The sequence below is a fragment of the Dermochelys coriacea genome, chromosome 7 (assembly GCF_009764565.3).
Source record: "Dermochelys coriacea isolate rDerCor1 chromosome 7, rDerCor1.pri.v4, whole genome shotgun sequence".
NCBI classification, from domain to species: domain Eukaryota; kingdom Metazoa; phylum Chordata; order Testudines; family Dermochelyidae; genus Dermochelys; species Dermochelys coriacea.
In genome coordinates, this window is record NC_050074.1 from 46,748,006 (window position 1) to 46,769,314 (window position 21,309).

At 51.3% G+C, this 21,309-nt stretch overlaps 2 protein-coding genes across 4 annotated transcripts in view; both read left to right on the plus strand.

The window, feature by feature from the left end:
- The window catches only part of PARP3 (poly(ADP-ribose) polymerase family member 3), a 28,125-nt gene extending 24,793 nt beyond the window's left edge, over positions 1-3,332 (plus strand). Inside the window, exon 14 of the mRNA XM_043518846.1 lies at positions 3,301-3,332. The gene's annotated coding sequence lies outside the window, so the exon portion shown is untranslated. The remainder of the gene's footprint in view (positions 1-3,300) is intronic.
- Positions 3,333-3,489: 157 nt separating this feature from the next.
- Positions 3,490-13,552, plus strand: GPR62 (G protein-coupled receptor 62). 3 transcript variants are annotated; one of them, XM_038410336.2, is made up of 2 exons: positions 3,490-3,753; positions 9,600-13,552. In XM_038410336.2, the coding sequence occupies exon 2, from the start codon at positions 9,715-9,717 to the stop codon at positions 10,939-10,941; it is 1,227 nt and encodes a 408-aa protein (XP_038266264.1). In that variant the 5' UTR covers positions 3,490-3,753; positions 9,600-9,714; the 3' UTR covers positions 10,942-13,552. The 3 variants fall into 3 exon arrangements, with proteins under 3 accessions (XP_038266264.1, XP_043374790.1, XP_043374789.1); XM_043518855.1 differs by having other exon boundaries at positions 9,682-13,552; XM_043518854.1 differs by lacking the exon at positions 3,490-3,753 and adding an exon at positions 9,291-9,485.
- The last annotated feature ends 7,757 nt before the right edge of the window (positions 13,553-21,309 follow it).

Here is a 21,309-nt window from a genome sequence, read left to right on the forward strand (position 1 = left end):
AACTTGAGAGGGCATAGCTAACCCTGGTTAACTCTGCAGTACTAGCATGGCCTCTGTCTTAGCTGTGCATCGAGGTCCCAGCCCAGGCCTGGTCTCATCTCGTACACAGGCAATTTCCAGAGTCTAGTGCCAGCCCCCAGGAAAGCTCCATCTGCACTGATGAGCTTCCCTGGGTGGTGGAAGGTGGCTGGCCTGGCAGGTCCTGGAGACTGAGGCCTGTCTCAGCCAGCCAGGGCCAGGCCCATCAAGGGCTTCGAACTACAGGGCACAGGCTGTGAAGTGGACTCTGCTTAGTGGGAAGCCATTGCAGAGCAGGGTGGCGTAGCTATCCCTGGTCTAACCAGTTGCAGTAGCCCAGCTTTGGGCTCACAGATGCCTGAAGTGCAGGGTTAGGGCTGAAGCCGCCAGGATGGGGCTCAGCATGGTGGATTTGTCAGCGGGGGTATCTGAGCACCCAAGAAATCTGGGCCCCTTGAAGTCAATGACAAACCTCCCCTTGAGATGGGAGACCTAGGATTTCCCCCAGGCTGTTATGGCCTTGCCAGTCTACAGCAGCTGCCCTGGCTGGAGGGGGTGTTCCAGCATGAGGAGTTCTGTTCCAGGGAGCGCTGGGGCACCTGTACCTCACACCTTGTCCAGAGCCTCCCCTGGCCTACCTGGAGCTGCTCTCGCATCCTCCTACGGCCTGCCCCTCTGGATCTCCAGGGCTGGGTGGCTTCTGGGGGAAGCAGAGCCAGGGAGATACCAGAGGCTCTTCTCTGCCCCAGCCAAGCGTATGCATGAGGGGCCTGCCACGATGTTTGCATAGTGCATTCCTGTTGCATTGTGTCTCTGCACAAGCACACCTGTGGGCGCAAGGCTGTGTCTATGTGCTGCTTCCCCTAGCAGCAGCCAAAGGGGTAGGTCCCCACTGACCAATCTGTGCTCAGTCCAGTTTTTGTGCTTAGGACATCAATGCTAACTGTGCTGTCGGAAGCTGGCTCCATCCCCACTCTGTTCTGGCAGTGCCCCTCAATCCTGACCTGTACTCCCTTTTCCTATTGGTCCTGTAATTCTTTAATGAGACCAAGTCCCTTCAGAGCAGTGGAACGAGATCATAATGCTAATTGCAGCTGGGCCCTAATTCAGATATAAGGACTGACACACCCTCTCTACCCCAGTAGATCCCCTGTACCCTCTCTGTGTCAATATCATCGTGGCGTATAAGGCTGCTGGCTGTTCTTTTGCAACAAGTGGTGACTTGGGCCTGCTGCCATCAGTTGCTTTGTTCCCTCAATAGCGTGACAGTGCTTGACAATGGGAACAAAAATCTCGTCAGTCGCACCACCCGCCACCTCCTTATTTGGCTCACCAGCCAATCCAATCTTGGCCTCCAGCTCCTCCAGGGCCATAAAATCCAGAAGTAAAACTCCCCGAGAATAATGGGTTCCCTTAAAAAAAAATCTTGTAAACAAGCTAATGGCTGCAATGTAAACTCGTAAATAAGGAACCTCTCCCCGGCTCCCACCGGTGTGGGGCTAAATGTGTCTGTTCCTCCACCTGAGCCCTGAGTCATGGGAGGAGGAACAGGTCTTGCTCCAGCCATTAAAGCCTCTGCTCTGTAGAGAAGGACTGATCCTTCTGGATGGCTCTGGAAGTCATTTTTATTTAGACGTACTTGGGCCAGATTTCAGCTAGTGGAAAAGGGTGTAGTCTGAAGTCAGGGCATGGAGCTCCAGCAATCCGCAGTAACTAAGGATCTGGCCTGGTTATTCAGCTGATCCCAGGCTTCCTGCAGCTTCTCCCCCCCGAAAACTGTGATCTCTGTTCTGGACAGCAGCTGTCCCCTCTTGCCACCACCATGAACGAGGACTGAACCTGGGACCTTCACCCAAAGTGCAAACTCTCCCACTCCAGCTGGAAAAGTAATCATCAGCTGTGTGGCCGGTTGTTGCATTTGCTGGGCCAAGCAACTCAGGGGAGACATAATCACAGGCACTAAGCTAGTATATTTTGTGGGTGCTGCCACAGGGGTGTGGCTGGGTGGGGAGCCCTTGCCTCTTGGGCACGCCTGAGGGGTATGTATGATAACCTCTGCAAAGGACTTGGGTCCCAGGAAGCATTTGGCTTGGCTGAGGGAATAAGAATGGTTGAGGAGGCAGGCAAAATGTCTCCAGCTGAAGCCCCCCCACCGATGAGCAAGGCTGCAGCTTTCATAGCCCTCTTTGGCGTTCATCCGCTCTGGCCATGGGTTCTGCAAAACCAGATTGCTGTGTTACAAGAGAAGGAAGTGACTTGCCCAAGATCATGTAATAGATCAGTGGCAGAGCAGAGGTTCAACTCCTCCCCCCCGAGTCCTGACTCCTAGCCTGCTGCTTTAGCCACTAGACACATTCCTCCTCTTTCCCCATCAGCTGTTAACAGCCAGTGACTTCTTTCTCCCTGTCTGGGCCAAGAGTTTCTGAAGTGACGTGATTCTAGGCACCTCCAGTTTTGGGGGCCCACCTAGAGATACCTGAAGGGGGCAGAATTTTCAGAAGGTGGGTGCTCAGCACTTAAGAGTCGGGCCCCTTGACGGCGTCTCAAGCTGGGCCCCTAAAATCACTGGCCATGTAGGAAAACTTTGGCCCTAATCTTCATGTTGTCTATACCCTGTTCCTCTAGGGGGGCAGGACAGATAGGTTAGCAAACTCCCACCGTCTGCATGGGACTCCCTGGGTTGATCCCTTCAGTGGCTGAGCTTGTCCTATGACCTGACTGTGGAGGTCGTCTCTGGATGGCAGGCGTCCTGGGCCACATGCCCTGACTGGAGCAGGGAACCCCTGGGCTGCTAGAGTAGAAAGAGGGCTCCCCGACCCAGACACCTGGGACCCTCTGCCTGGAACCCTCAAAATAACATAGCGCCCCCTACAGCTGGATGAGAAGTCTGGGCAGAGCACTCCAAGCTGGGGGACAGCAGCCTGAGCCCAGCTACTCATCCCTTCCTGAGCCTCCAGCCCCACAACCCAGGCACCAGCCCCTCTCCACTTTGCCCCCCTGGTATTTGTCTGCTTTAGGTGATGCATGGCCTGGCTGCGTGCAAGAGCTGGCCCTGATCCTCTCCCCTGCAGGGGCGGTGCCCCAGAGGTGAGACCTTTGCTTTGCTCCCCTGCCCTGGCAGTGCAATGAGGGGGCAGCCCAGGCCCAGGTGTGGGGCTGAGAGACGAGGCTGCTTAGGACCCAGTAGAATTCTCTGTGTGAATGACAGTGCTTTAAAAGGCCAGGCAAAGACCAGATGTGACAGCCTGTGCCATCCGCAGCACAGAGCAGCAGCAGCAGCCTCCCGGCACCCATCCAGAGGGGGGAGAGAGGGGACCACTGCCAGGCAGATGTGGCCCCTGCTTCCCCAGAGGATGCTATGAGGCCCTCTATCATCCCAGCTTCAGGGGCTGGGACAGTGGACCCCACACACACACACACATTGGCATGGGGAGCCAGGGGGACTCTGATGCCATAAGCCAAGCGGGCGCGTGGAGGTGAGACACCAGCCGCCTTGCGTCGGGTGGGCTTTGTCATTCATGTCCCCCCCAGGCGTGGGGTGCGCTGTAGCATGGGACCGTCAAGCCTGCCCCGATCCCAGGGGCAGGGAGAGAGCTAGAGCCATCGCTGCGCGTATCCGATCAGAGGAGTAAAAGTTGCTCACCTGATAGAGCCAAGATGAGGATCCCACTGGCAAGCGGGAGAAGCCAGCCTGGGTGCCAGCCTCCCAAGAGTCTCCCAGGGCATTCGAGTCTGGTGAGTTACCCACCTCCTGCCAGGAGAAGTGGGGGGAGGAGGGGATTCATTCTCTTACTAAAGGAGAATGGCAGGGTGGGGCCTGATCTTGCCAGGCCCTCGGCACCCCCGATCAAGGGATACAACCCTTCTTTGTAGACAGTTTCACATAATTTGTGTCCCAAATGTGTTATGGGATTAGGAGCAGATTACCTGAGAGGGTGGTGGAGAGATCTGGAGGCAAAGGAGGTGCATTTACCACTGGGGCTTGGAAGGAGGCCACTGAGTGGGCACAGACATGGGCTTTGTTTAGGCCAGGGTTAGATGAGAAACTAGCTAGTAATGTCGGTTGGAGGGATACTTTAAAGACATGTCTATGCTGGCAAGAGCCCTAGTGTAGACACAGTTATACCAGCAAAACAATTGCTTTGGCCGGTATAAGATACTTCATCTGGGGAACTGGTTTGAGCATTCTTTTGTTGTGGAAAGCTGCATCTCTGCTGGGAGGGCTAGCTGCTGTAGCTGGAGCTGTGTAGCTATACCCGCAAACCCTTTCCAGTGTAGACTATGTCCTTCAGAGTGAGACAGACTGCTCTTGCACCAGTGTTTTATGAGGGGGAGCTAGGTGCTCTCCTCTGGCGCTTTTCATCCAGTGATCTCAAAGCCCTTTGTAAGGATGGTAAAGGCTTGTACTCCCCATGTTATGGATGGGGAAACTGAGTCACAGAGTGCCTTAAAATCATAGAACTGTAGATCTGGAAGGCACGTTGAGAGCTCATCAAGTCCAGCCCCATAGTCAGTGGCAGCGCTGGGAATAGATCTCCTAGGGCCCAGGCAGGTTCCCTGTCCACTGGACCAGGTTGTGCCGAGGAGTGGTCTAGGGGGGCATGGAAGGAGAGCAGAGAGAAAGGGATCTGTAATACTGAGCATGCTGTTTATAGAGGAGGGGGGTGGACTTTGAATGGCCCAGGCTTTGGCTGTGGTCACCCGCATTCTGTGTCCTCTCTGCAGGGTGAATGGCAGGAGGGTCCTGCTGCCCAGCCTAGGGGAGCTGCTGGAGAATGCTCCTAGCAAGCCAGTTCTAAACTGTGACCTGAGGATTGGCAGCAGCTCCTAAGCATCACGCTGCTCCTGTCCAGGAACCAGAACCTGCTTCGTGCCTGGCCAGTCCAAAGCCAAACAGCTGGCTTCGAAGGCCAGCCGTGAGCTGCTCGCAAATGAGCTCTGGGTTAGCAATGGCTAATGGGGGCCAATGGGTGAAGGAGACTCTGTGCTCAAAGGCAGAGACTCCATCACCAGCCCAAGGGGAAGTTTCCTAAATCACTGATTTACCCACCTCTCCTGGGGCTGGATTTGTGCCTGTTTGTCCCTCCCCAGTTCCTGCAGAGAGGCCAGCGTTCAACACAGCCCTTCAGGGCCCCTCTCTTAGGCTGACCAGACAGCAAGTGTGAAAAATCGGGACAGAGGGTGGGGGGTAATAGGCTTCTATACAAGAAAAAGCCTCAAATATTGGGACTGTTCCCATAAAATGGGGACATCTTGTCACCCTACCCTCTCTCCCAGAGGGCCGGGCTGCCCTTAGCCCATTGTTCAGTGCCTGCTATGGCCCTCCAGGCCTGCAGTTTTGTGGAGCCCCCTGGAGCCCCCACACCAAATTCCTTGCCAGGCTCCGGCCCTGCTGTGTGCTACTCTGCTGGGATCGGCCACCATGCCCTCTGCTGCCAGAGCCCATGGGAGAGACACCGCTCAGCGTGGGTGTGGGACTCTGATGGGTGACATCCGGACAAGAGGGGCTTGATCTGCCCCCAGGCTCATGCTGGTGGAGAGTTTGCCAGCAGTGGAGGGGCCGCACAGGCAGGTGCTGGGCTGGGCTGGTTGGGGAGGGGGCTTTGGGGCCATGGGGGGCACTAGAGGAAATGGAAGATGCCCTCTCTGGCATAATCCCCAAGGGAAGTGGCCTGCCCTGGGTGAGAGTACTGTGGGGAAGAGAGGCCCTGGCAGGTGAAGAGAGTGCACTGCGCTCTGTGGATGCATGAGGCTTGATTGAGCACTTGTAGCATACCCAAGCTCACACTTTAGCTGGCTAGATCAAAACGCACTTGAGTAGCCACAGTGGGAGAGCTGCGGCAGGCTGGGCTAGCTGTTGGCATGTGTGCCAAGATCCAGGGTGGGGCTGTGTTCAGGAGGCGACGGCGCTGCCGGTGGGACTTGAGCAAGCTTTGAGCTAGGGAGCCGGAACGCTCAGGTCTATCTACCCCAGGGCACAAGCCATGGGGCCTCCCAAGGTGCTCCCTCCGGCTGAAGGCAGGTTAGAGAACCAAGCATCTGCCCTCCTCCCCAATCCAATCCAATCCTGCTTGGCCTGGCAGCTTCAGCGGGCACCGGCACCGTCCCTACTAAGGGGGTGCTGTGGGAAGTGAGGTACCGGGGACTGCTACTCCCTGGGCTGGGCTCATGTGGGTAAATGAGGGGGGTTGCCCAGCAGGGCCCTCAATGCAGCAGCTCCCCCAGCACTGAATTCGCCCGGGGGGAGGAGGCCCAGCTGCCTTTGCTCCAGTTCCACCCCCCCCCAGTGAAAGAGGAGTTCTTTGCTTTGCACAAAGGGCCGGCTCCCCCAGCGCTAGATGGCCATTTGGGCCCAGGGAGCTCAGGGAGGAACCAGGGCTTCTGAGTGGCCTGCTGCACACAGCTGATGCAGGGGGACTGGGTGCAGGGCCATGGTCCTGACCCAGCCTATCCTGTTTGGAGCCATGTGTGCCCCCTGAGGTAGAAGGAGCAGCCCATGGATTTCCTCCAGTTGTTCCCTGCCCAGTGATCATGGTGCTAACTCCCCCCAAAGGCCAAGGAGCCATGGGCCCAAATGTCTAGCTGCTCTGGACACACAGAGCCAACCCATTCGCCCTGGCCAGTCACCATGAGCTTGAACTAGCTCCTAAGCTACCCGCCGTCCATGCTGACCCAGTACCTCTAGCTCTCTGAGCTACCCCATCCCCTCACATACACCCCACTTCGCACTGACCCAGAACCTCCAGGCCAGCCAGCCCCCAAGCTACCGCATCCCCCCGCACACACCCCACTCTGCGCTGATCCAGCATCCCAGCCCAGCCAGCCTCCCTGAGCTACCTCCCCACATACGCCCCACTCCGCGCTGACCCAGCCCCCTGAGCTAGCCCCGTGCATACACCCCACTCTGCACTGACCCAGCATCCTAGCCCGCTGAGCTATCCCATCCCCCCACATGCACCCCACTCCATGCTGCCCCAGCACTCCAGCCCAGCCAGCCCCCTAAGCTACTCCATCCCCCCGCACATACACTCCATTCTGTCCTGACCCAGCCCCCTGAGCTACCCCATCGCACCAGTTCTCAAAGCACTGTCTGTACCAGCCTGTCACCCCAGAACTTACACTGCCCTTTCCAAACCACCGTGATCATTGCCCAGCCCCAGCCTCCCTCCATGCTCCCTGAGCTAACCTCAGAGTCATTGCCAAGCTCACAATCTCCAAACCAACCTATCACCCCAACCCCCTGTGATGGGTTACCCTGCACTCCGGGGTGCCACCTGGTTTACTGGGTACCACTGAGCCCGTCTGTTCCACCAGCCTGGGCTCCCTTACACTGTCCTGCTGAGCCAGGCCCTCAAGCCTCCTCCAGCACACACAGAGGTAGGGACACACCCAGCTGCAGAAAGGCACCGACACTGAAATCAGCTCTGCATGGGAAGACTCGGCTAGGGAATTGCCCAGCACTCAAGTGCACACCTCCTCTGGGGTGCAAACCCAAAATTGTATTGTATTGTGCTGCACAGAGAGCTGTACAGCATAAGCTTATTGAAATTCATCTCCTCCCTCAATGTGGAAGAAGATATGCACAGCTTCACCCACCCCTGAGTTCTGAATTCCACAAACAGGGTTTAGAGAAAACAAAAACAAGTTTATTAACTACAAAAGACTGATTTTAAGTGATTGCTAGGGATAGCAAACAGACCAACACAGATTACCCAGCAAATAAAACAAACACCGCAATGTAAGTTTAAGACACTAAAGAAACTGGTTACAAGTAGTAATTTCTCGTCCTAAATGTTGTTTTAGGCATTTCTTTCACAGGCCGGACACCTTTTCCAGCTTTCCCCCTGCCCCTGAGCCCAAATGGGAAGGGTTAATTTCTTGCAGACTCCTAAGGGGTGTGGAGTACCAGTACCTCTTTGGCCTGCTCTCTGAGACCACCTGCGCTGAGTGGTTATGTGGATTTACAGCCCCGCAGGTGCAGGGAATGTGTTTGATCCTTAATTTAGAAAGTCCCCTCGGGGAGCCAAAAGGTGCCATGTTTAAAGAAAAAATCAAAGCTATGGAAACTGGGGAGCAGGGAAGTGCAACTAGACCCTGTGCTAGGGAGGGCACAGCTGGGAGCTTGGGGCCGAAGCTGGCTCGGCTCAAGATGGTGATGGGGGAGGCAGGTTGTTAGAAGAAATCAAAACTGGGTGTGGGAAGAAACTACCAAATACAGCAGCATTAAAGCTGGAACGAGGCTGTGGGGAGAGCCATGCCCTGAATTCACCATCATAGGAGCATAGCAATTGCCAGATGGGATCCAAGCCACCTAGCCCAGTGTCCTCTCTCTTCTAGAGGAAGGTGCAGGAGACCTCCTCATCCTGTGTATTTAGAGACTGGCTTAAGCCCTAAAGTAGGAGGTTTAATAGGTGTTGCAAAATATATGTTCTCATTATCTGTGATAACTTGGGATCTGGTTATCCATGTAAGTGTCCAATCCCCTTTTTAGTCTTGCTAAATTAGTGAAGCCCCTATGACTTCCTGTGGCAATGGGTTCCCCTGGCTAATTGTATGCTGTGTGGAAAAGGTATATCCATTGATTGGTTTTGAATTTCCCACCTTTCAGTTTCATTGAACATTGCCAGGCTCTTGTGTCATGAGGCAGAGAGGACAGAAGCTCCCGCTCTTCCTTCTCCATTCCAGTCATTATTTTATAGACGTTTATCTTGTCCCCTCTTATTTGTCTCCTTCCACTTCCAATGGAAAACCAGATAAATGTCTCTGGGAATTGGAGCAGGATATGGGACTTGTGGTCAAGGTCCCTGTTCCAATCCAGGTTGAGTGTTTACTGATGAGGAGCCTGAAGCAACATTTAACTAGGCCCTAACGGTGATACAATACTCGGTAGGTGACTCAAATGTTGTGCGGTGGGCGGCAAAGGACCTGACATGGTCAGCTCCTGAACACAATAGGCGGTGGCCCCATGTTATGACTGCCTGGCAATCTGTGTGGGAGAAGCGGCTGGTCCCAGGCCAGTTCTTAATGGACAGGTATCCACAGCACAAAGCAAAGCAATGGGCACAATTTGCCCCCTCAATGGCAATCTCAGTGGAGAAGCCAGGGTAGCGATGGAGACTGCTTTGTTCTCAAACTCCCTCCAGCTCCGGATTGAGGCCCTCGCTGGGGAGGGGGTTACCTAGGCCTGGACAGGACTGATCTGCTCCTGCTAGTGGCTGCTGGTTTCTGGCAGCCAGACATTCTCTCTGCCCTCCTTGCTGGTGGCCAGCAAGTCTGGAGCCCTGCACTGGGGCAGTGGAAGAGAGGGCTGTTGTAGCACTGAGAAGGCTCTCCTAGCTTGGCTTGCGATTCCTTCCCAAGCCTCACCCTATAGTGTGTCACCTCTAGCATCTCACCTCTCTCTGTTGGCTTGAAAAACAGGTGTTGCCAAGTTGCTCCTAACCTTGGGACTCCGCACAAGCAGAAAGGTGAGGTGCTCGTGTCATCCCGCAGGGTCATTCGGGATTAGAGTCACTTGCAAGACATTCTCATTGCTCACTTGCAACGCTTCTCAATTTTGCTTCCCTCCTTTCTCCCCACAGGGAAGAAGATCCACCCAGGAAAAAGATGGGGGTGGTGACATTTCCTGCTAGGAGACACTGACAACTTGTTCCTGCTTCCCAGGTGCTGGAGATCTCAGAGTAGCCCTGAGGCACAATGGCACACAGAACTGGGCTTAATGCTAGTCAGGGGCTAGACACTTCCTCTCTACCAGAGGTGTCCCAATTCCAGGAGGCCGTTGGCCTTTTCTTCATGGTCCTGCTGAACCTCATAGCCCTGGTTGCCAATGTGGCAGTGATGGTGGTCATCCTCAAGACCCCTCTGCTGAGGAAATTCATCTTTGTCTGCCACCTCTGCCTGGTGGATCTGTTGTCCGCCATCTTCCTGATGCCACTGGGGATCATTTCCAGCTCCTCTTGCTTCAACAGGGTGATCTACAGCATCGCAGAGTGCCAGACCTTAATCTTCTTGAACATCTGCTTCATCAGTGCCTCCATTCTCACCATCTCGGTCATCAGCGTGGAGAGATATTACTACATCGTTCACCCCATGAGGTATGAGGTTAAGATGACCGTTGGGCTGGCGGTCACGGTGGTGGTCTTCATCTGGATTAAATCGATCCTGGTCACAGTCTTGGCGTTGGTGGGATGGCCTCAAGACAACGGGGCCACGAGTGCCAGTAAATGCACTGTGTCCTGGAGCCCTGGGGCCCACAAGAAGGTCTTTGTCATTGTCTTCAGCACCCTCTGCTTCTTCCTGCCTACCTTGGTCATCTTTGTTGTCTACTGCAGCATCTACAAAGTGGCCCGGATTGCCTCCTTGCAGCATGTGCCCGTTCTGTCTTGGACCGCTGCCCCACGGCAGCGATCAGAGTCTATTAACAGCCAAGTAACTATCATTACTACCAGAAACCTGCCTCCCAGGCTGTCCCCGGAGCAGATGTTTGGAGGAGGAAAAGCTGCCATGACTGTGGTCCTCATTGTGGGTCAATTCTTGTGCTGCTGGTTGCCATTCTTCTCCTTCCATTTATTCTGCTCCATTAACTCCGTCAGCCCGGGCAGGGGCCATGGGGAGACGGTTGTCACCTGGCTCGCCTACTCCTCCTTCGCTTTCAACCCTTTTTTCTATGGCTTACTGAACCGCCAGATACGGGAAGAGCTGTCTAGGCTGGGACGGAGCTGCCTCAACAGACCCTTGAGCCAGGAGCTCTGTCTCTCCAGCCCAGAGGGTTCTGTACAGGAGAACTTCCTTCAGTTCCTTCAGAGGACCAGCTGCACGCTGGAGACCCGATCCAGTTATGTCAACTCCAGCCCCAGGAACACTTTGGACCAGACCATGATGGACTTCAGAATTCCAGGCCAAATCCCAGAAGAAACCAACTGAGAAAGCACAGTGGGCTGGGGTCAACTTCATTTCCCTGCTCTCCGTATCCTGGCCTCTGCTAGGAGAAGGATTGAAGCAGGGTTTCAGCTAATCCGAAGGACTCACCAACCTTTTTTTGACCTGGTGTGGGGGGGTCAGGGTTATGACTTTGGAAGAATATTCCTTCATCTGGAGTAAGTCCAGTGAAAGGCTGTTTCCGTGGCTTGGGCCGGAAATGTTGGGCCAGCCAGGTATCATGGGTGGGAGCCAAAGAGGGAGAAAGCAAGAAGGCAGGGAGCTGGAAAAGGACAAAGGCACTTACTAGAACTAATTCTCTTCCTCTCCCAGCGTTTTCCCTGACACTGACATGTCACGAGCACCAAACTCCAGCTGCAGCATCTGAGCTGTCAGGGAGGTTCTGCTTTTGCCTAATCTTCTAGATAAATAGACCTTTTCATGGAGGTTCAGGGAGATCAAGTGACATGCCGGAGGTCACTAGTGCATCAGTGCCTCAGTTGTGGGGGATGGAGGTAGGAGGACCTCAGGCCCCTTCTGTTTCTGCATCCTTTGCTCAGACCACTAGGCAACACTGCCTCTCTCTGGTTTAGGGCTCAGCCATTCCAGGAGTGAGGGCTAGCTGGGCAGCAGTAAATTGCCTTAGCTGTGAGGGATGGGCCCTTTTAAAAAAGGGTTTGGGTTACTTCTCTGGACTCACCCTTGTGCAGGCTCATGGGATCAGAGAACAGGACATTGATAAGGAACCAGTCTGCAGGGTTTATCGACCCACTGAGGTCAATATTTAGATAGCAGCCCCTCGTTTTGCAGGAGCAGAGCTTTGCTCCGCAGTGATCATTCACAAGCTATTGACCTCTGGGAAGGCAGGTGAAACTGACACGCAAAGCTGTGACAGGAGCCAAGGGACAGCAGTGGGTGATAGGTGCCGGCCCGCCTTAAGGCTCCTGCAGCGCCAGACGGCCTAATCCAAAGTGAAGGCAGCTCCTTCAATGGCTGGCTATGACAAATGCAGGTTGGCAGGGAGAGATGAAGAGAGCGAGGAGTTATTCCAGGGCATGTGGGCCAAATTAATCCATGGGACAACACCGCTGATTTCAGGGACAGCAAAAGAACTAGCTTGCTTTAGGTGCTATAGAAACAATAGCAGGTGGTGATAACAAAGGCAGTACAACCACGACTCCCCTGATTTCAATCACGTTACGCACCAGCAGTTCATTGAGCTCCCTGTCTCAGGCGGGGACGGGGCATTTCAGGAGACCCTTCACGTGTTTCTCTGCAGAGACAGCCAGCAGTAAATGTGAAGGGCCAAATCCCCAAAGGTATTTAGGCTCTTAACTTTGGTTGAAATCAATGGGATTTAGGCACCTAAATACCTTTTGAAGCTCTGCATCTAGGTGTTCTTTACTGGGTATCTTCCTCACCCTGGCTAGCTAAAGAGGCATTAGTAATTATTTTTTAATTGACTGCTGATGTCTTTTCAACAGATGTATTTTAACAACTGTCTATTAATAGAGGCAAAGGAAGCACCAGGCTCAGAAGCTTTGTTTGTTTTGAAGAAGAGACAGTCCTCTTTTCCTCTCCTCCCGGCACTGTGGGAAGGTGACTCTTCCTTTACTGGGATTGCCAAAGGGGCATTAGCCACCCACTCCCCCTAGAACTTTTCCACCCCTACCCTCCCAGCCCTAGCTGGTTGGGGCTTTTTCCCCATCCCTAAGCAAATTGACTCCATTTGCAAGGTTGTATTTTAATCCCCATCCCTGTCAGTTCAAGCTGCTCCTGGAAATCAAAGCCTCATCCTTCCTGCCTGGTTCGGTACATCTTGTTACTCAGAAAGTGCCTGGAACGAGAGCTTTGCTAGCAACTGCCCGAGGGATGCACAAGGCAGATCAGCCTCCCTCTCATGCTTGGGGCTTTGTGTCAATAAACACAGTGGCTATGATTCAATGCAGCTGTGCAGTGCCACGGGGCCAGTTTAACAGGCACTTTGCTGATCAGAACAAACCAACACTCCCTGCTGGGTGAGAGCTGGGAGGGAAGGCAGCTCCTGCACTGGGGGGTGTCTGAGATGCTGCGAGATGTCCAAGATGCTCTGGGAAAGGTGGGACCCGACAGGCTTGGTGGTGCAAGGGACTCAGCCTTGGTAAGAGGAGGACAGAACTACTAACCAACTTCATGGGAGGCTCATTCATCCATGTTCTTAAAGCACTTTGCAATCCCTAGGCCTTATCCACACTCAACGCTGGCAGTGGTTTAGCTAAAGCCAGTTAAACTGGTGCAAATCCCTCTGTGGACACTTTTAAATGGGTTTGGCAGTGGGAGGGGCTTCTGTCAATGTATCTTTGTGATCGGGTGCCACTTTACAGCGACTTTGCACTCATAACATGGGGGATCCAGACCTAGAACCTCTGATAACTAAGCAAGGGGTAACAGACAACAACATGCCATAATGCGCATTTCCCGGATCTATTTCCTAAAGATTCTAGTCTCCCATTTCCGAGTGAGATGAAGCTGTAAAAATAAACACAGAACTGAGTTTGGGCCTTATGTTAGAGCCTCCTGGTAAGTCATTTCTGCCACCAATTCCCTGTGTCTAGCCACCCGAAGATATTCTCCCCACTAAGTAAGCTCATGCATCCGATGAAGTGAGCTGTAGCTCATGAAAGTTTATGCTCTAATAAATTTGTTGGTCTCTAAGGTGCCACAAGTACTCCTTTTCTTTTTCCCCACTAAGTACTTTCCACAGGTTTGTGTTTCACAGAGTCCCTTTATTATTTATTTCTCTTACCCTGACCACAGCAGAGGGATGACTCATCCCCCTGCATCATTCAGCCCTTTCTGTGTGATTGCACCAGCCAGTCTGCGGCACCGGGCTGAAAGAAGCCAGCAGCCTTTCCGTGCCTTTGACCTAATACAGATGAGCAAAAGTTATCTTCACTTTCCTTTTGCAGCCCCCTCTGCTCTCTCCAAGCGCTCCAGCCAGCTCCTTCTTCCCCTTCCATTTAGTGTCAGCACAGTTGGCGTTTCTTGGTACAACATGGGAAAACACGGTGAGCTAAGTGCGCGCTTTCCTAGACAAGCACAACAGAAAGCACCCCCAGGCGGACACCAAGCCTAGGGTCACAGTGCAAGGATCCCTTATCTGGTTCATTGTGGGAAAGCAGCTCTGTCTTCTCCCCACTTATGGACTTCCCCTCTTTTCTGTGGGTGCTCGACCCCACCTCTGCCTCCGGCACCACCCCCACTCTACCCCTTCCATGCGGCCCGGCCCTGCACTGCCTCTTCCCAACCCTGTCCTGCCCCCATTCCAATCTGTTCCCCAAAGTCCCCACCCCAACTCCGCCCCTCCCTGCCCCTATTCCAACTCCTTCCCCAAATCCCCACCCCGGCCCTGCCTCCTCCCCTGAGCGCACCACATTCCCATTCCTCCCCCTCCCTCCCAGCACTCTGCCAAACAGCTGTTTGGCAGAGGCCAGGGGCAAATGCTGGGAGGTAGGTGGAGGAGTGGGGTACCCTCGCGGGGGGGGGGGGGAGGCGGGGCAGAGGGGAGCTTGGCTGCCAGTAGGCTTGGTTGCCTACTAACTTTTCCCCGTGGGTGCTCCACCTCCGGAGCACCCACGGAGTCGGCACCTATGCACAGGGCGTGGGAAACGTTTTGTCTATACACTGGAAGGGGTGGACTTTTTCTTATGACTGAGCTGGAGGCCCAGGTCCCTTCAGCAACCAAACCAGGTTGGGAGTCTGGTAAACCCAACCTCAGCGAGGAAGAGCTGAGGCAGTCAGGGCTGGCCTTACCATGAGGCGAACTGAGGCAGCTGCCTCAGGTGCCAGACTGGGGGGGGGGGGAGGGAAGGGGGCGCCACTAGGACCCAGAGTGTAGAGAATTGTGTCTGTTGCTGGTGCATATGTATTGTCTCTGCTCTAGATGCACAGAAATGGTGGAGTGCTGTGCTGGAGGAAGGAGGGCACAAGAGACATAACAGGCAGGCAGGAGAAAAGGTGAGAGGGAATAATAGAAAGCAGCAGGAGCTGCAGGGAGAGAGAGGAGGAGAAGCCTCTTATGTACCTCTCTAGCACCCCCAGGAGCCTGGACTGCTTAACACCAGCTTCTCAGGGAGCTTCCTGTTTCTGCTGCTTCCCTGAACCCACTGGAGGAGAACAGGCAGTCAACTGAAGTAGTAGGAGCCCTTAAGATGCTGATATCTTCCCTCACTCAGGCCCGGCTACCAGCCTGCTTATTTGTCCCTTTCAATTGAGTGTTGAGAGCCGTTATAGCTGGCACAGAACAGCAGTCATGAGTGAAAGAAGAAAATGCCCCTCTGGGGCAGCATTCAGAAAAAGAAAGAAAGCAAAGGAAGCTTTTCTATCTAAGCAGGAAGGAGCTCTCCTGAGATACATAGACAAATGTTCACGGTGAGCCTTCCGGCCCCAGTGAGGATGTGAATGGTGAGGAGATGCCTGATCTTCCAGTTAGTCAGAGTGCAGTGACCTGGCAGCTACTGCAGCATCCATATCTCCATCTCAAATGGATTAACCATGCACATTCCTGAAGAAAAGTATAGATCGGAGAAGAGTGTGGTGGAGGCGCAAGAAACAGCTGCTGCTGAGTTCCTTAAGTCTAGATGATCCAGGACTGTTGACCCACTTGAGCAGTAGCCTGAGGGACTGTACTGCATGGGCCACAGCAAGTGAAAAACTTCATGTTCCCCAAAGACAATGAAAATAGAAGTTTCCATCCAATACATTAGTGGTGTGAAATCCCCAATGGTGACAAAGTGGAGAGGTCATGGCTTATGTACTCAAAACCCAGAATGCTGCATACTGTTTTTGTTGCAAACTCTTCCAGTCTAATGTTCCAGCCACTTTGGGTTCGACAGGAACAAAGGACTGGAAAAATCTGGCTAGAAATTTGGCATACTGTGAGAAGGCAGCAAATCACCAGAGAGCATTCCATAGGTGGAAAGAGCTTGAGATGAGACTAAGGTTAAAGGCCACCATAGATGATCAGCATCAAGAGAAGATTGCATCAGAGTCTCTTTACTGGCAAAATTTTCTGAAAAGGCTCATTGCTTGCTACCCAAAACCTAGCACTGCCTGGCACTTCAGATCATCTGTATGTGCTAAACAATGGAAACTTCCTTAAAATTGTGGAGCTGATGGCTGAGTTTGATGCTGTACTCCAGGAGCATCTAAGAATGGTCACCGCCCAAGAAATGTACACACACCACTACCTTGGAAAAACAATTCAAAATGAGATCATACAGTTATTGGCAACAAAAGTGAAACAGAAGATTGTGGCAGAGCTGACGTCAGCAAGATATTACTCTGTTATTTTGGACTGCACACCTGACATCAGTCATACAGAACAAATGACTTTAATGGTGTGTTTTGTAACAACAACAGAACCTAATGAAAATGTCCCTGCAATGGTGACTGTCAGAGAGCATTTTCTAGAATTTATTGACATTGATGATACTACAGGAGCTGGTATGACAAATGTGCTTCTTAAAAAGCTGGAAGATATGGGAATTGTGATAGCTAACATGAGAGGTCAGGGCTACGATAATGGTGCCAACATGAGAGGAAAGAACAGAGGAGTGCAGACACGGATCCGAGAGTTAAACCCTCAAGCTTTTTTTGTCCCATGCAGTTTTCATTCATTGAACTTGGTGGTCAGTGATGCAGCATCAGCTTCTAGTGAGGCTGCTTAATTTTTTAATGTAATTCAGGTTTCAGAGTAGCAGCCGTGTTAGTCTGTATTCGCAAAAAGAAAAGGAGTACTTGTGGCACCTTAGAGACTAACAAATTTATTAGAGCATAAGCTTTCGTGAGCTACAGCTCACTTCATCGGATGCATTTGGTGGAAAAAACAGAGGAGAGATTTATATACACACACACAGAGAACATGAAACAATGGGTTTATCATACACACTGTAAGGAGAGTGATCACTTAAGATAAGCCATCACCCACAGCAGGGGGGGGAAAGGAGGAAAACCTTCCATGGTGACAAGCAGGTAGGCTAATTCCAGCAGTTAACAAGAATATCAGAGGAACAGTGGGGGGTGGGGTGGGGGGGAGAAATACCATGTGGAAATAGTTTTACTTTGTGTAATGACTCATCCATTCCCAGTCTCTATTCAAGCCTAAGTTAATTGTATCCAGTTTGCAAATTAATTCCAATTCAGCAGTCTCTCGTTGGAGTCTGTTTTTGAAGCTTTTTTGTTGAAGTATAGCCACTCTTAGGTCTGTGATCGAGTGACCAGAGAGATTGAAGTGTTCTCCAACTGGTTTTTGAATGTTATAATTCTTGACGTCTGATTTGTGTCCATTCATTCTTTTACGTAGAGACTGTCCAGTTTGGCCAATGTACATGGCAGAGGGGCATTGCTGGCACATGATGGCATATATCACATTGGTAGATGCGCAGGTGAACGAGCCTCTGATAGTGTGGCTGATGTGATTAGGCCCTATGATGGTATCCCCTGAATAGATATGTGGACAGAGTTGGCAACGGGCTTTGTTGCAAGGATAGGTTCCTGGGTTAGTGGTTCTGTTGTGTGGTGTGTGGTTGCTGGTGAGTATTTGCTTCAGATTGGGGGGCTGTCTGTAAGCAAGGACTGGTCTATCTCCCAAGATCTGAGAGAGCGATGGCTCGTCCTTCAGGATAGGTTGTAGATCCTTGATGATGCGTTGGAGAGGTTTTAGTTGGGGGCTGAAGGTGATGGCTAGTGGCGTTCTGTTGTTTTCTTTGTTGGGCCTGTCCTGTAGTAGGTGACTTCTGGGTACTCTTCTGGCTCTGTCAATCTGTTTCTTCACTTCAGCAGGTGGGTATTGTAGTTGTAGGAATGCATGATAGAGATCTTGTAGGTGTTTGTCTCTGTCTGAGGGGTTGGAGCAAATGCGGTTATATCGTAGCGCTTGGCTGTAGACAATGGATCGAGTGGTATGATCTGGATGAAAGCTAGAGGCATGTAGGTAGGAATAGCGGTCAGTAGGTTTCCGATATAGGGTGGTGTTTATGTGACCATCGCTTATTAGCACCGTAGTGTCCAGGAAGTGGATCTCTTGTGTGGACTGGTCCAGGCTGAGGTTGATGGTGGGATGGAAATTGTTGAAATCATGGTGGAATTCCTCAAGAGCTTCTTTTCCATGGGTCCAGATGATGAAGATGTCATCAATGTAGCGCAAGTAGAGTAGGGGCATTAGGGGACGAGAGCTGAGGAAGCGTTGTTCTAAGTCAGCCATAAAAATGTTGGCATACTGTGGGGCCATGCGGGTACCCATCGCAGTGCCGCTGATTTGAAGGTATACATTGTCACCAAATGTGAAATAGTTATGGGTCAGGACAAAGTCACAAAGTTCTGCCACCAGGTTAGCCGTGACAGTATCGGGGATACTTTGTTTTGTTTGTTTGTTTGTTTGTTTGTTTTGTTTGTGACTTTGTCCTGACCCATAACTATTTCACATTTGGTGACAATGTATACCTTCAAATCAGCGGCACTGCGATGGGTACCCGCATGGCCCCACAGTATGCCAACATTTTTATGGCTGACTTAGAACAACGCTTCCTCAGCTCTCGTCCCCTAATGCCCCTACTCTACTTGCGCTACATTGATGACATCTTCATCATCTGGACCCATGGAAAAGAAGCTCTTGAGGAATTCCACCATGATTTCAACAATTTCCATCCCACCATCAACCTCAGCCTGGACCAGTCCACACAAGAGATCCACTTCCTGGACACTACGGTGCTAATAAGCGATGGTCACATAAACACCACCCTATATCGGAAACCTACTGACCGCTATTCCTACCTACATGCCTCTAGCTTTCATCCAGATCATACCACTTGATCCATTGTCTACAGCCAAGCGCTACGATATAACCGCATTTGCTCCAACCCCTCAGACAGAGACAAACACCTACAAGATCTCTATCATGCATTCCTACAACTACAATACCCACCTGCTGAAGTGAAGAAACAGATTGACAGAGCCAGAAGAGTACCCAGAAGTCACCTACTACAGGACAGGCCCAACAAAGAAAACAACAGAACGCCACTAGCCATCACCTTCAGCCCCCAACTAAAACCTCTCCAACGCATCATCAAGGATCTACAACCTATCCTGAAGGACGAGCCATCGCTCTCTCAGATCTTGGGAGATAGACCAGTCCTTGCTTACAGACAGCCCCCCAATCTGAAGCAAATACTCACCAGCAACCACACACCACACAACAGAACCACTAACCCAGGAACCTATCCTTGCAACAAAGCCCGTTGCCAACTCTGTCCACATATCTATTCAGGGGATACCATCATAGGGCCTAATCACATCAGCCACACTATCAGAGGCTCGTTCACCTGCGCATCTACCAATGTGATATATGCCATCATGTGCCAGCAATGCCCCTCTGCCATGTACATTGGCCAAACTGGACAGTCTCTACGTAAAAGAATGAATGGACACAAATCAGACGTCAAGAATTATAACATTCAAAAACCAGTTGGAGAACACTTCAATCTCTCTGGTCACTCGATCACAGACCTAAGAGTGGCTATACTTCAACAAAAAAGCTTCAAAAACAGACTCCAACGAGAGACTGCTGAATTGGAATTAATTTGCAAACTGGATACAATTAACTTAGGCTTGAATAGAGACTGGGAGTGGATGAGTCATTACACAAAGTAAAACTATTTCCCCATGGTATTTCTCCCCCCCACCCCACCCCCCACTGTTCCTCTGATATTCTTGTTAACTGCTGGAATTAGCCTACCTGCTTGTCACCATGGAAGGTTTTCCTCCTTTCCCCCCCCCCCCCCCCCCGCTGTGGGTGATGGCTTATCTTAAGTGATCACTCTCCTTACAGTGTGTATGATAAACCCATTGTTTCATGTTCTCTGTGTGTGTGTATATAAATCTCTCCTCTGTTTTTTCCACCAAATGCATCCGATGAAGTGAGCTGTAGCTCACGAAAGCTTATGCTCTAATAAATTTGTTAGTCTCTAAGGTGCCACAAGTACTCCTTTCCTTTTAATGTAATTCAAAGCATCTATGTATTTTTCTCTGCATCAACTCATCAATGGCAAATTTTGAAGCAACATCTGGGAACATCCTCTCTGACACTGAAACCACTGAGTGCCACCCGATGGGAAAGTTGAGTGGAGGCAATAAAGCTCATCAGACACCAAATAGGGAAGATAGCTGACGCCATAGTTGACATTATGGAGGAAAATGCTACGACAGGAACTGTTCGTGGGAGAACAGAGGCAGAGGGAAATGGAATCCCCAGACATATACATAACTTCAAATTTCTGTGTGGCTTAGTGTTGTGGCATGACATACTGTTTGAAATAAATGTTGTAAGCAAGAGACTCCAAGGTGTTGACCTTGATATATCTGGAGCAATGGAACAACTGGACAAATCAAAGTCATACTTACAGATGAGGGATGAGGGATTTCAAAATGTTCTGAAGAGTGCACAGAAGTTGGCAGAGGACCTTGACACTGAAGCTATTTTCCCACCCATCCAAGAATACAAGAGTCACTGAAGAAGAAGACATTTTGATTTTACGAGGCACGGGATAATCCCATAAGAGACCCCAAAAAACAATTCAAAGTTGAATTATTTAACCAGGGGCTAGATTGTGCAATACAGTCAGTTGAAGAACGTTTCATGCAGCTCAAGGAACACAGCAGTATATTTGGGATGTTGTATGATATTCCAAAACTCCTCACTATACCTGAAGAAGACCTACACCAGCAATGCAGGGCACTAGAGACAGTGTTGACATATTATGACATGTGCGATATTGATGCGAGTGATTTAGGTGATGAACTGAAAGCCCTTTCAAAATATACTTCAGCAGTATCAACTCCAAAGGCTGTTCTGGAATATATGTGCACAAATAAGATGACCATCCTCTTTTCAAATGCTTTTGTTACTCTGCACATACTTCTAACACTTCCTGTAACAGTTGCCAGTGGAGGACGCAGCTTCTCCAAGCTGAAGTTAATAAAAACACATCTACACTCCACAATGACACAGGAGAGGCTGGTCGGCCTTGCAACCATCTCAATAAAGCATGAGCTGGCCCAGACTGTGGACCTTCAGCAGGAAGCAGTTCAAATCTTTGCAACCGCGAAGGCACGGAAAGCACCACTTGGATTATTCAAACAGATAAAAATGCTAGTGTTTACTACGCAGACAAGAAAAGTAACATTTGCTGTTCAGGCATGTGAAAGTTAAGTGTAACTTAAAATTTTTGAACAAGGCATTTTAAGTTGTTAGTTCTCCTTTATTGGGGTAGATAGCAGAGCAGTACCATGAGAGGAGTAGAATAGGAAGAAGGCAGAATTGAGACCTTTCAAAGTTTT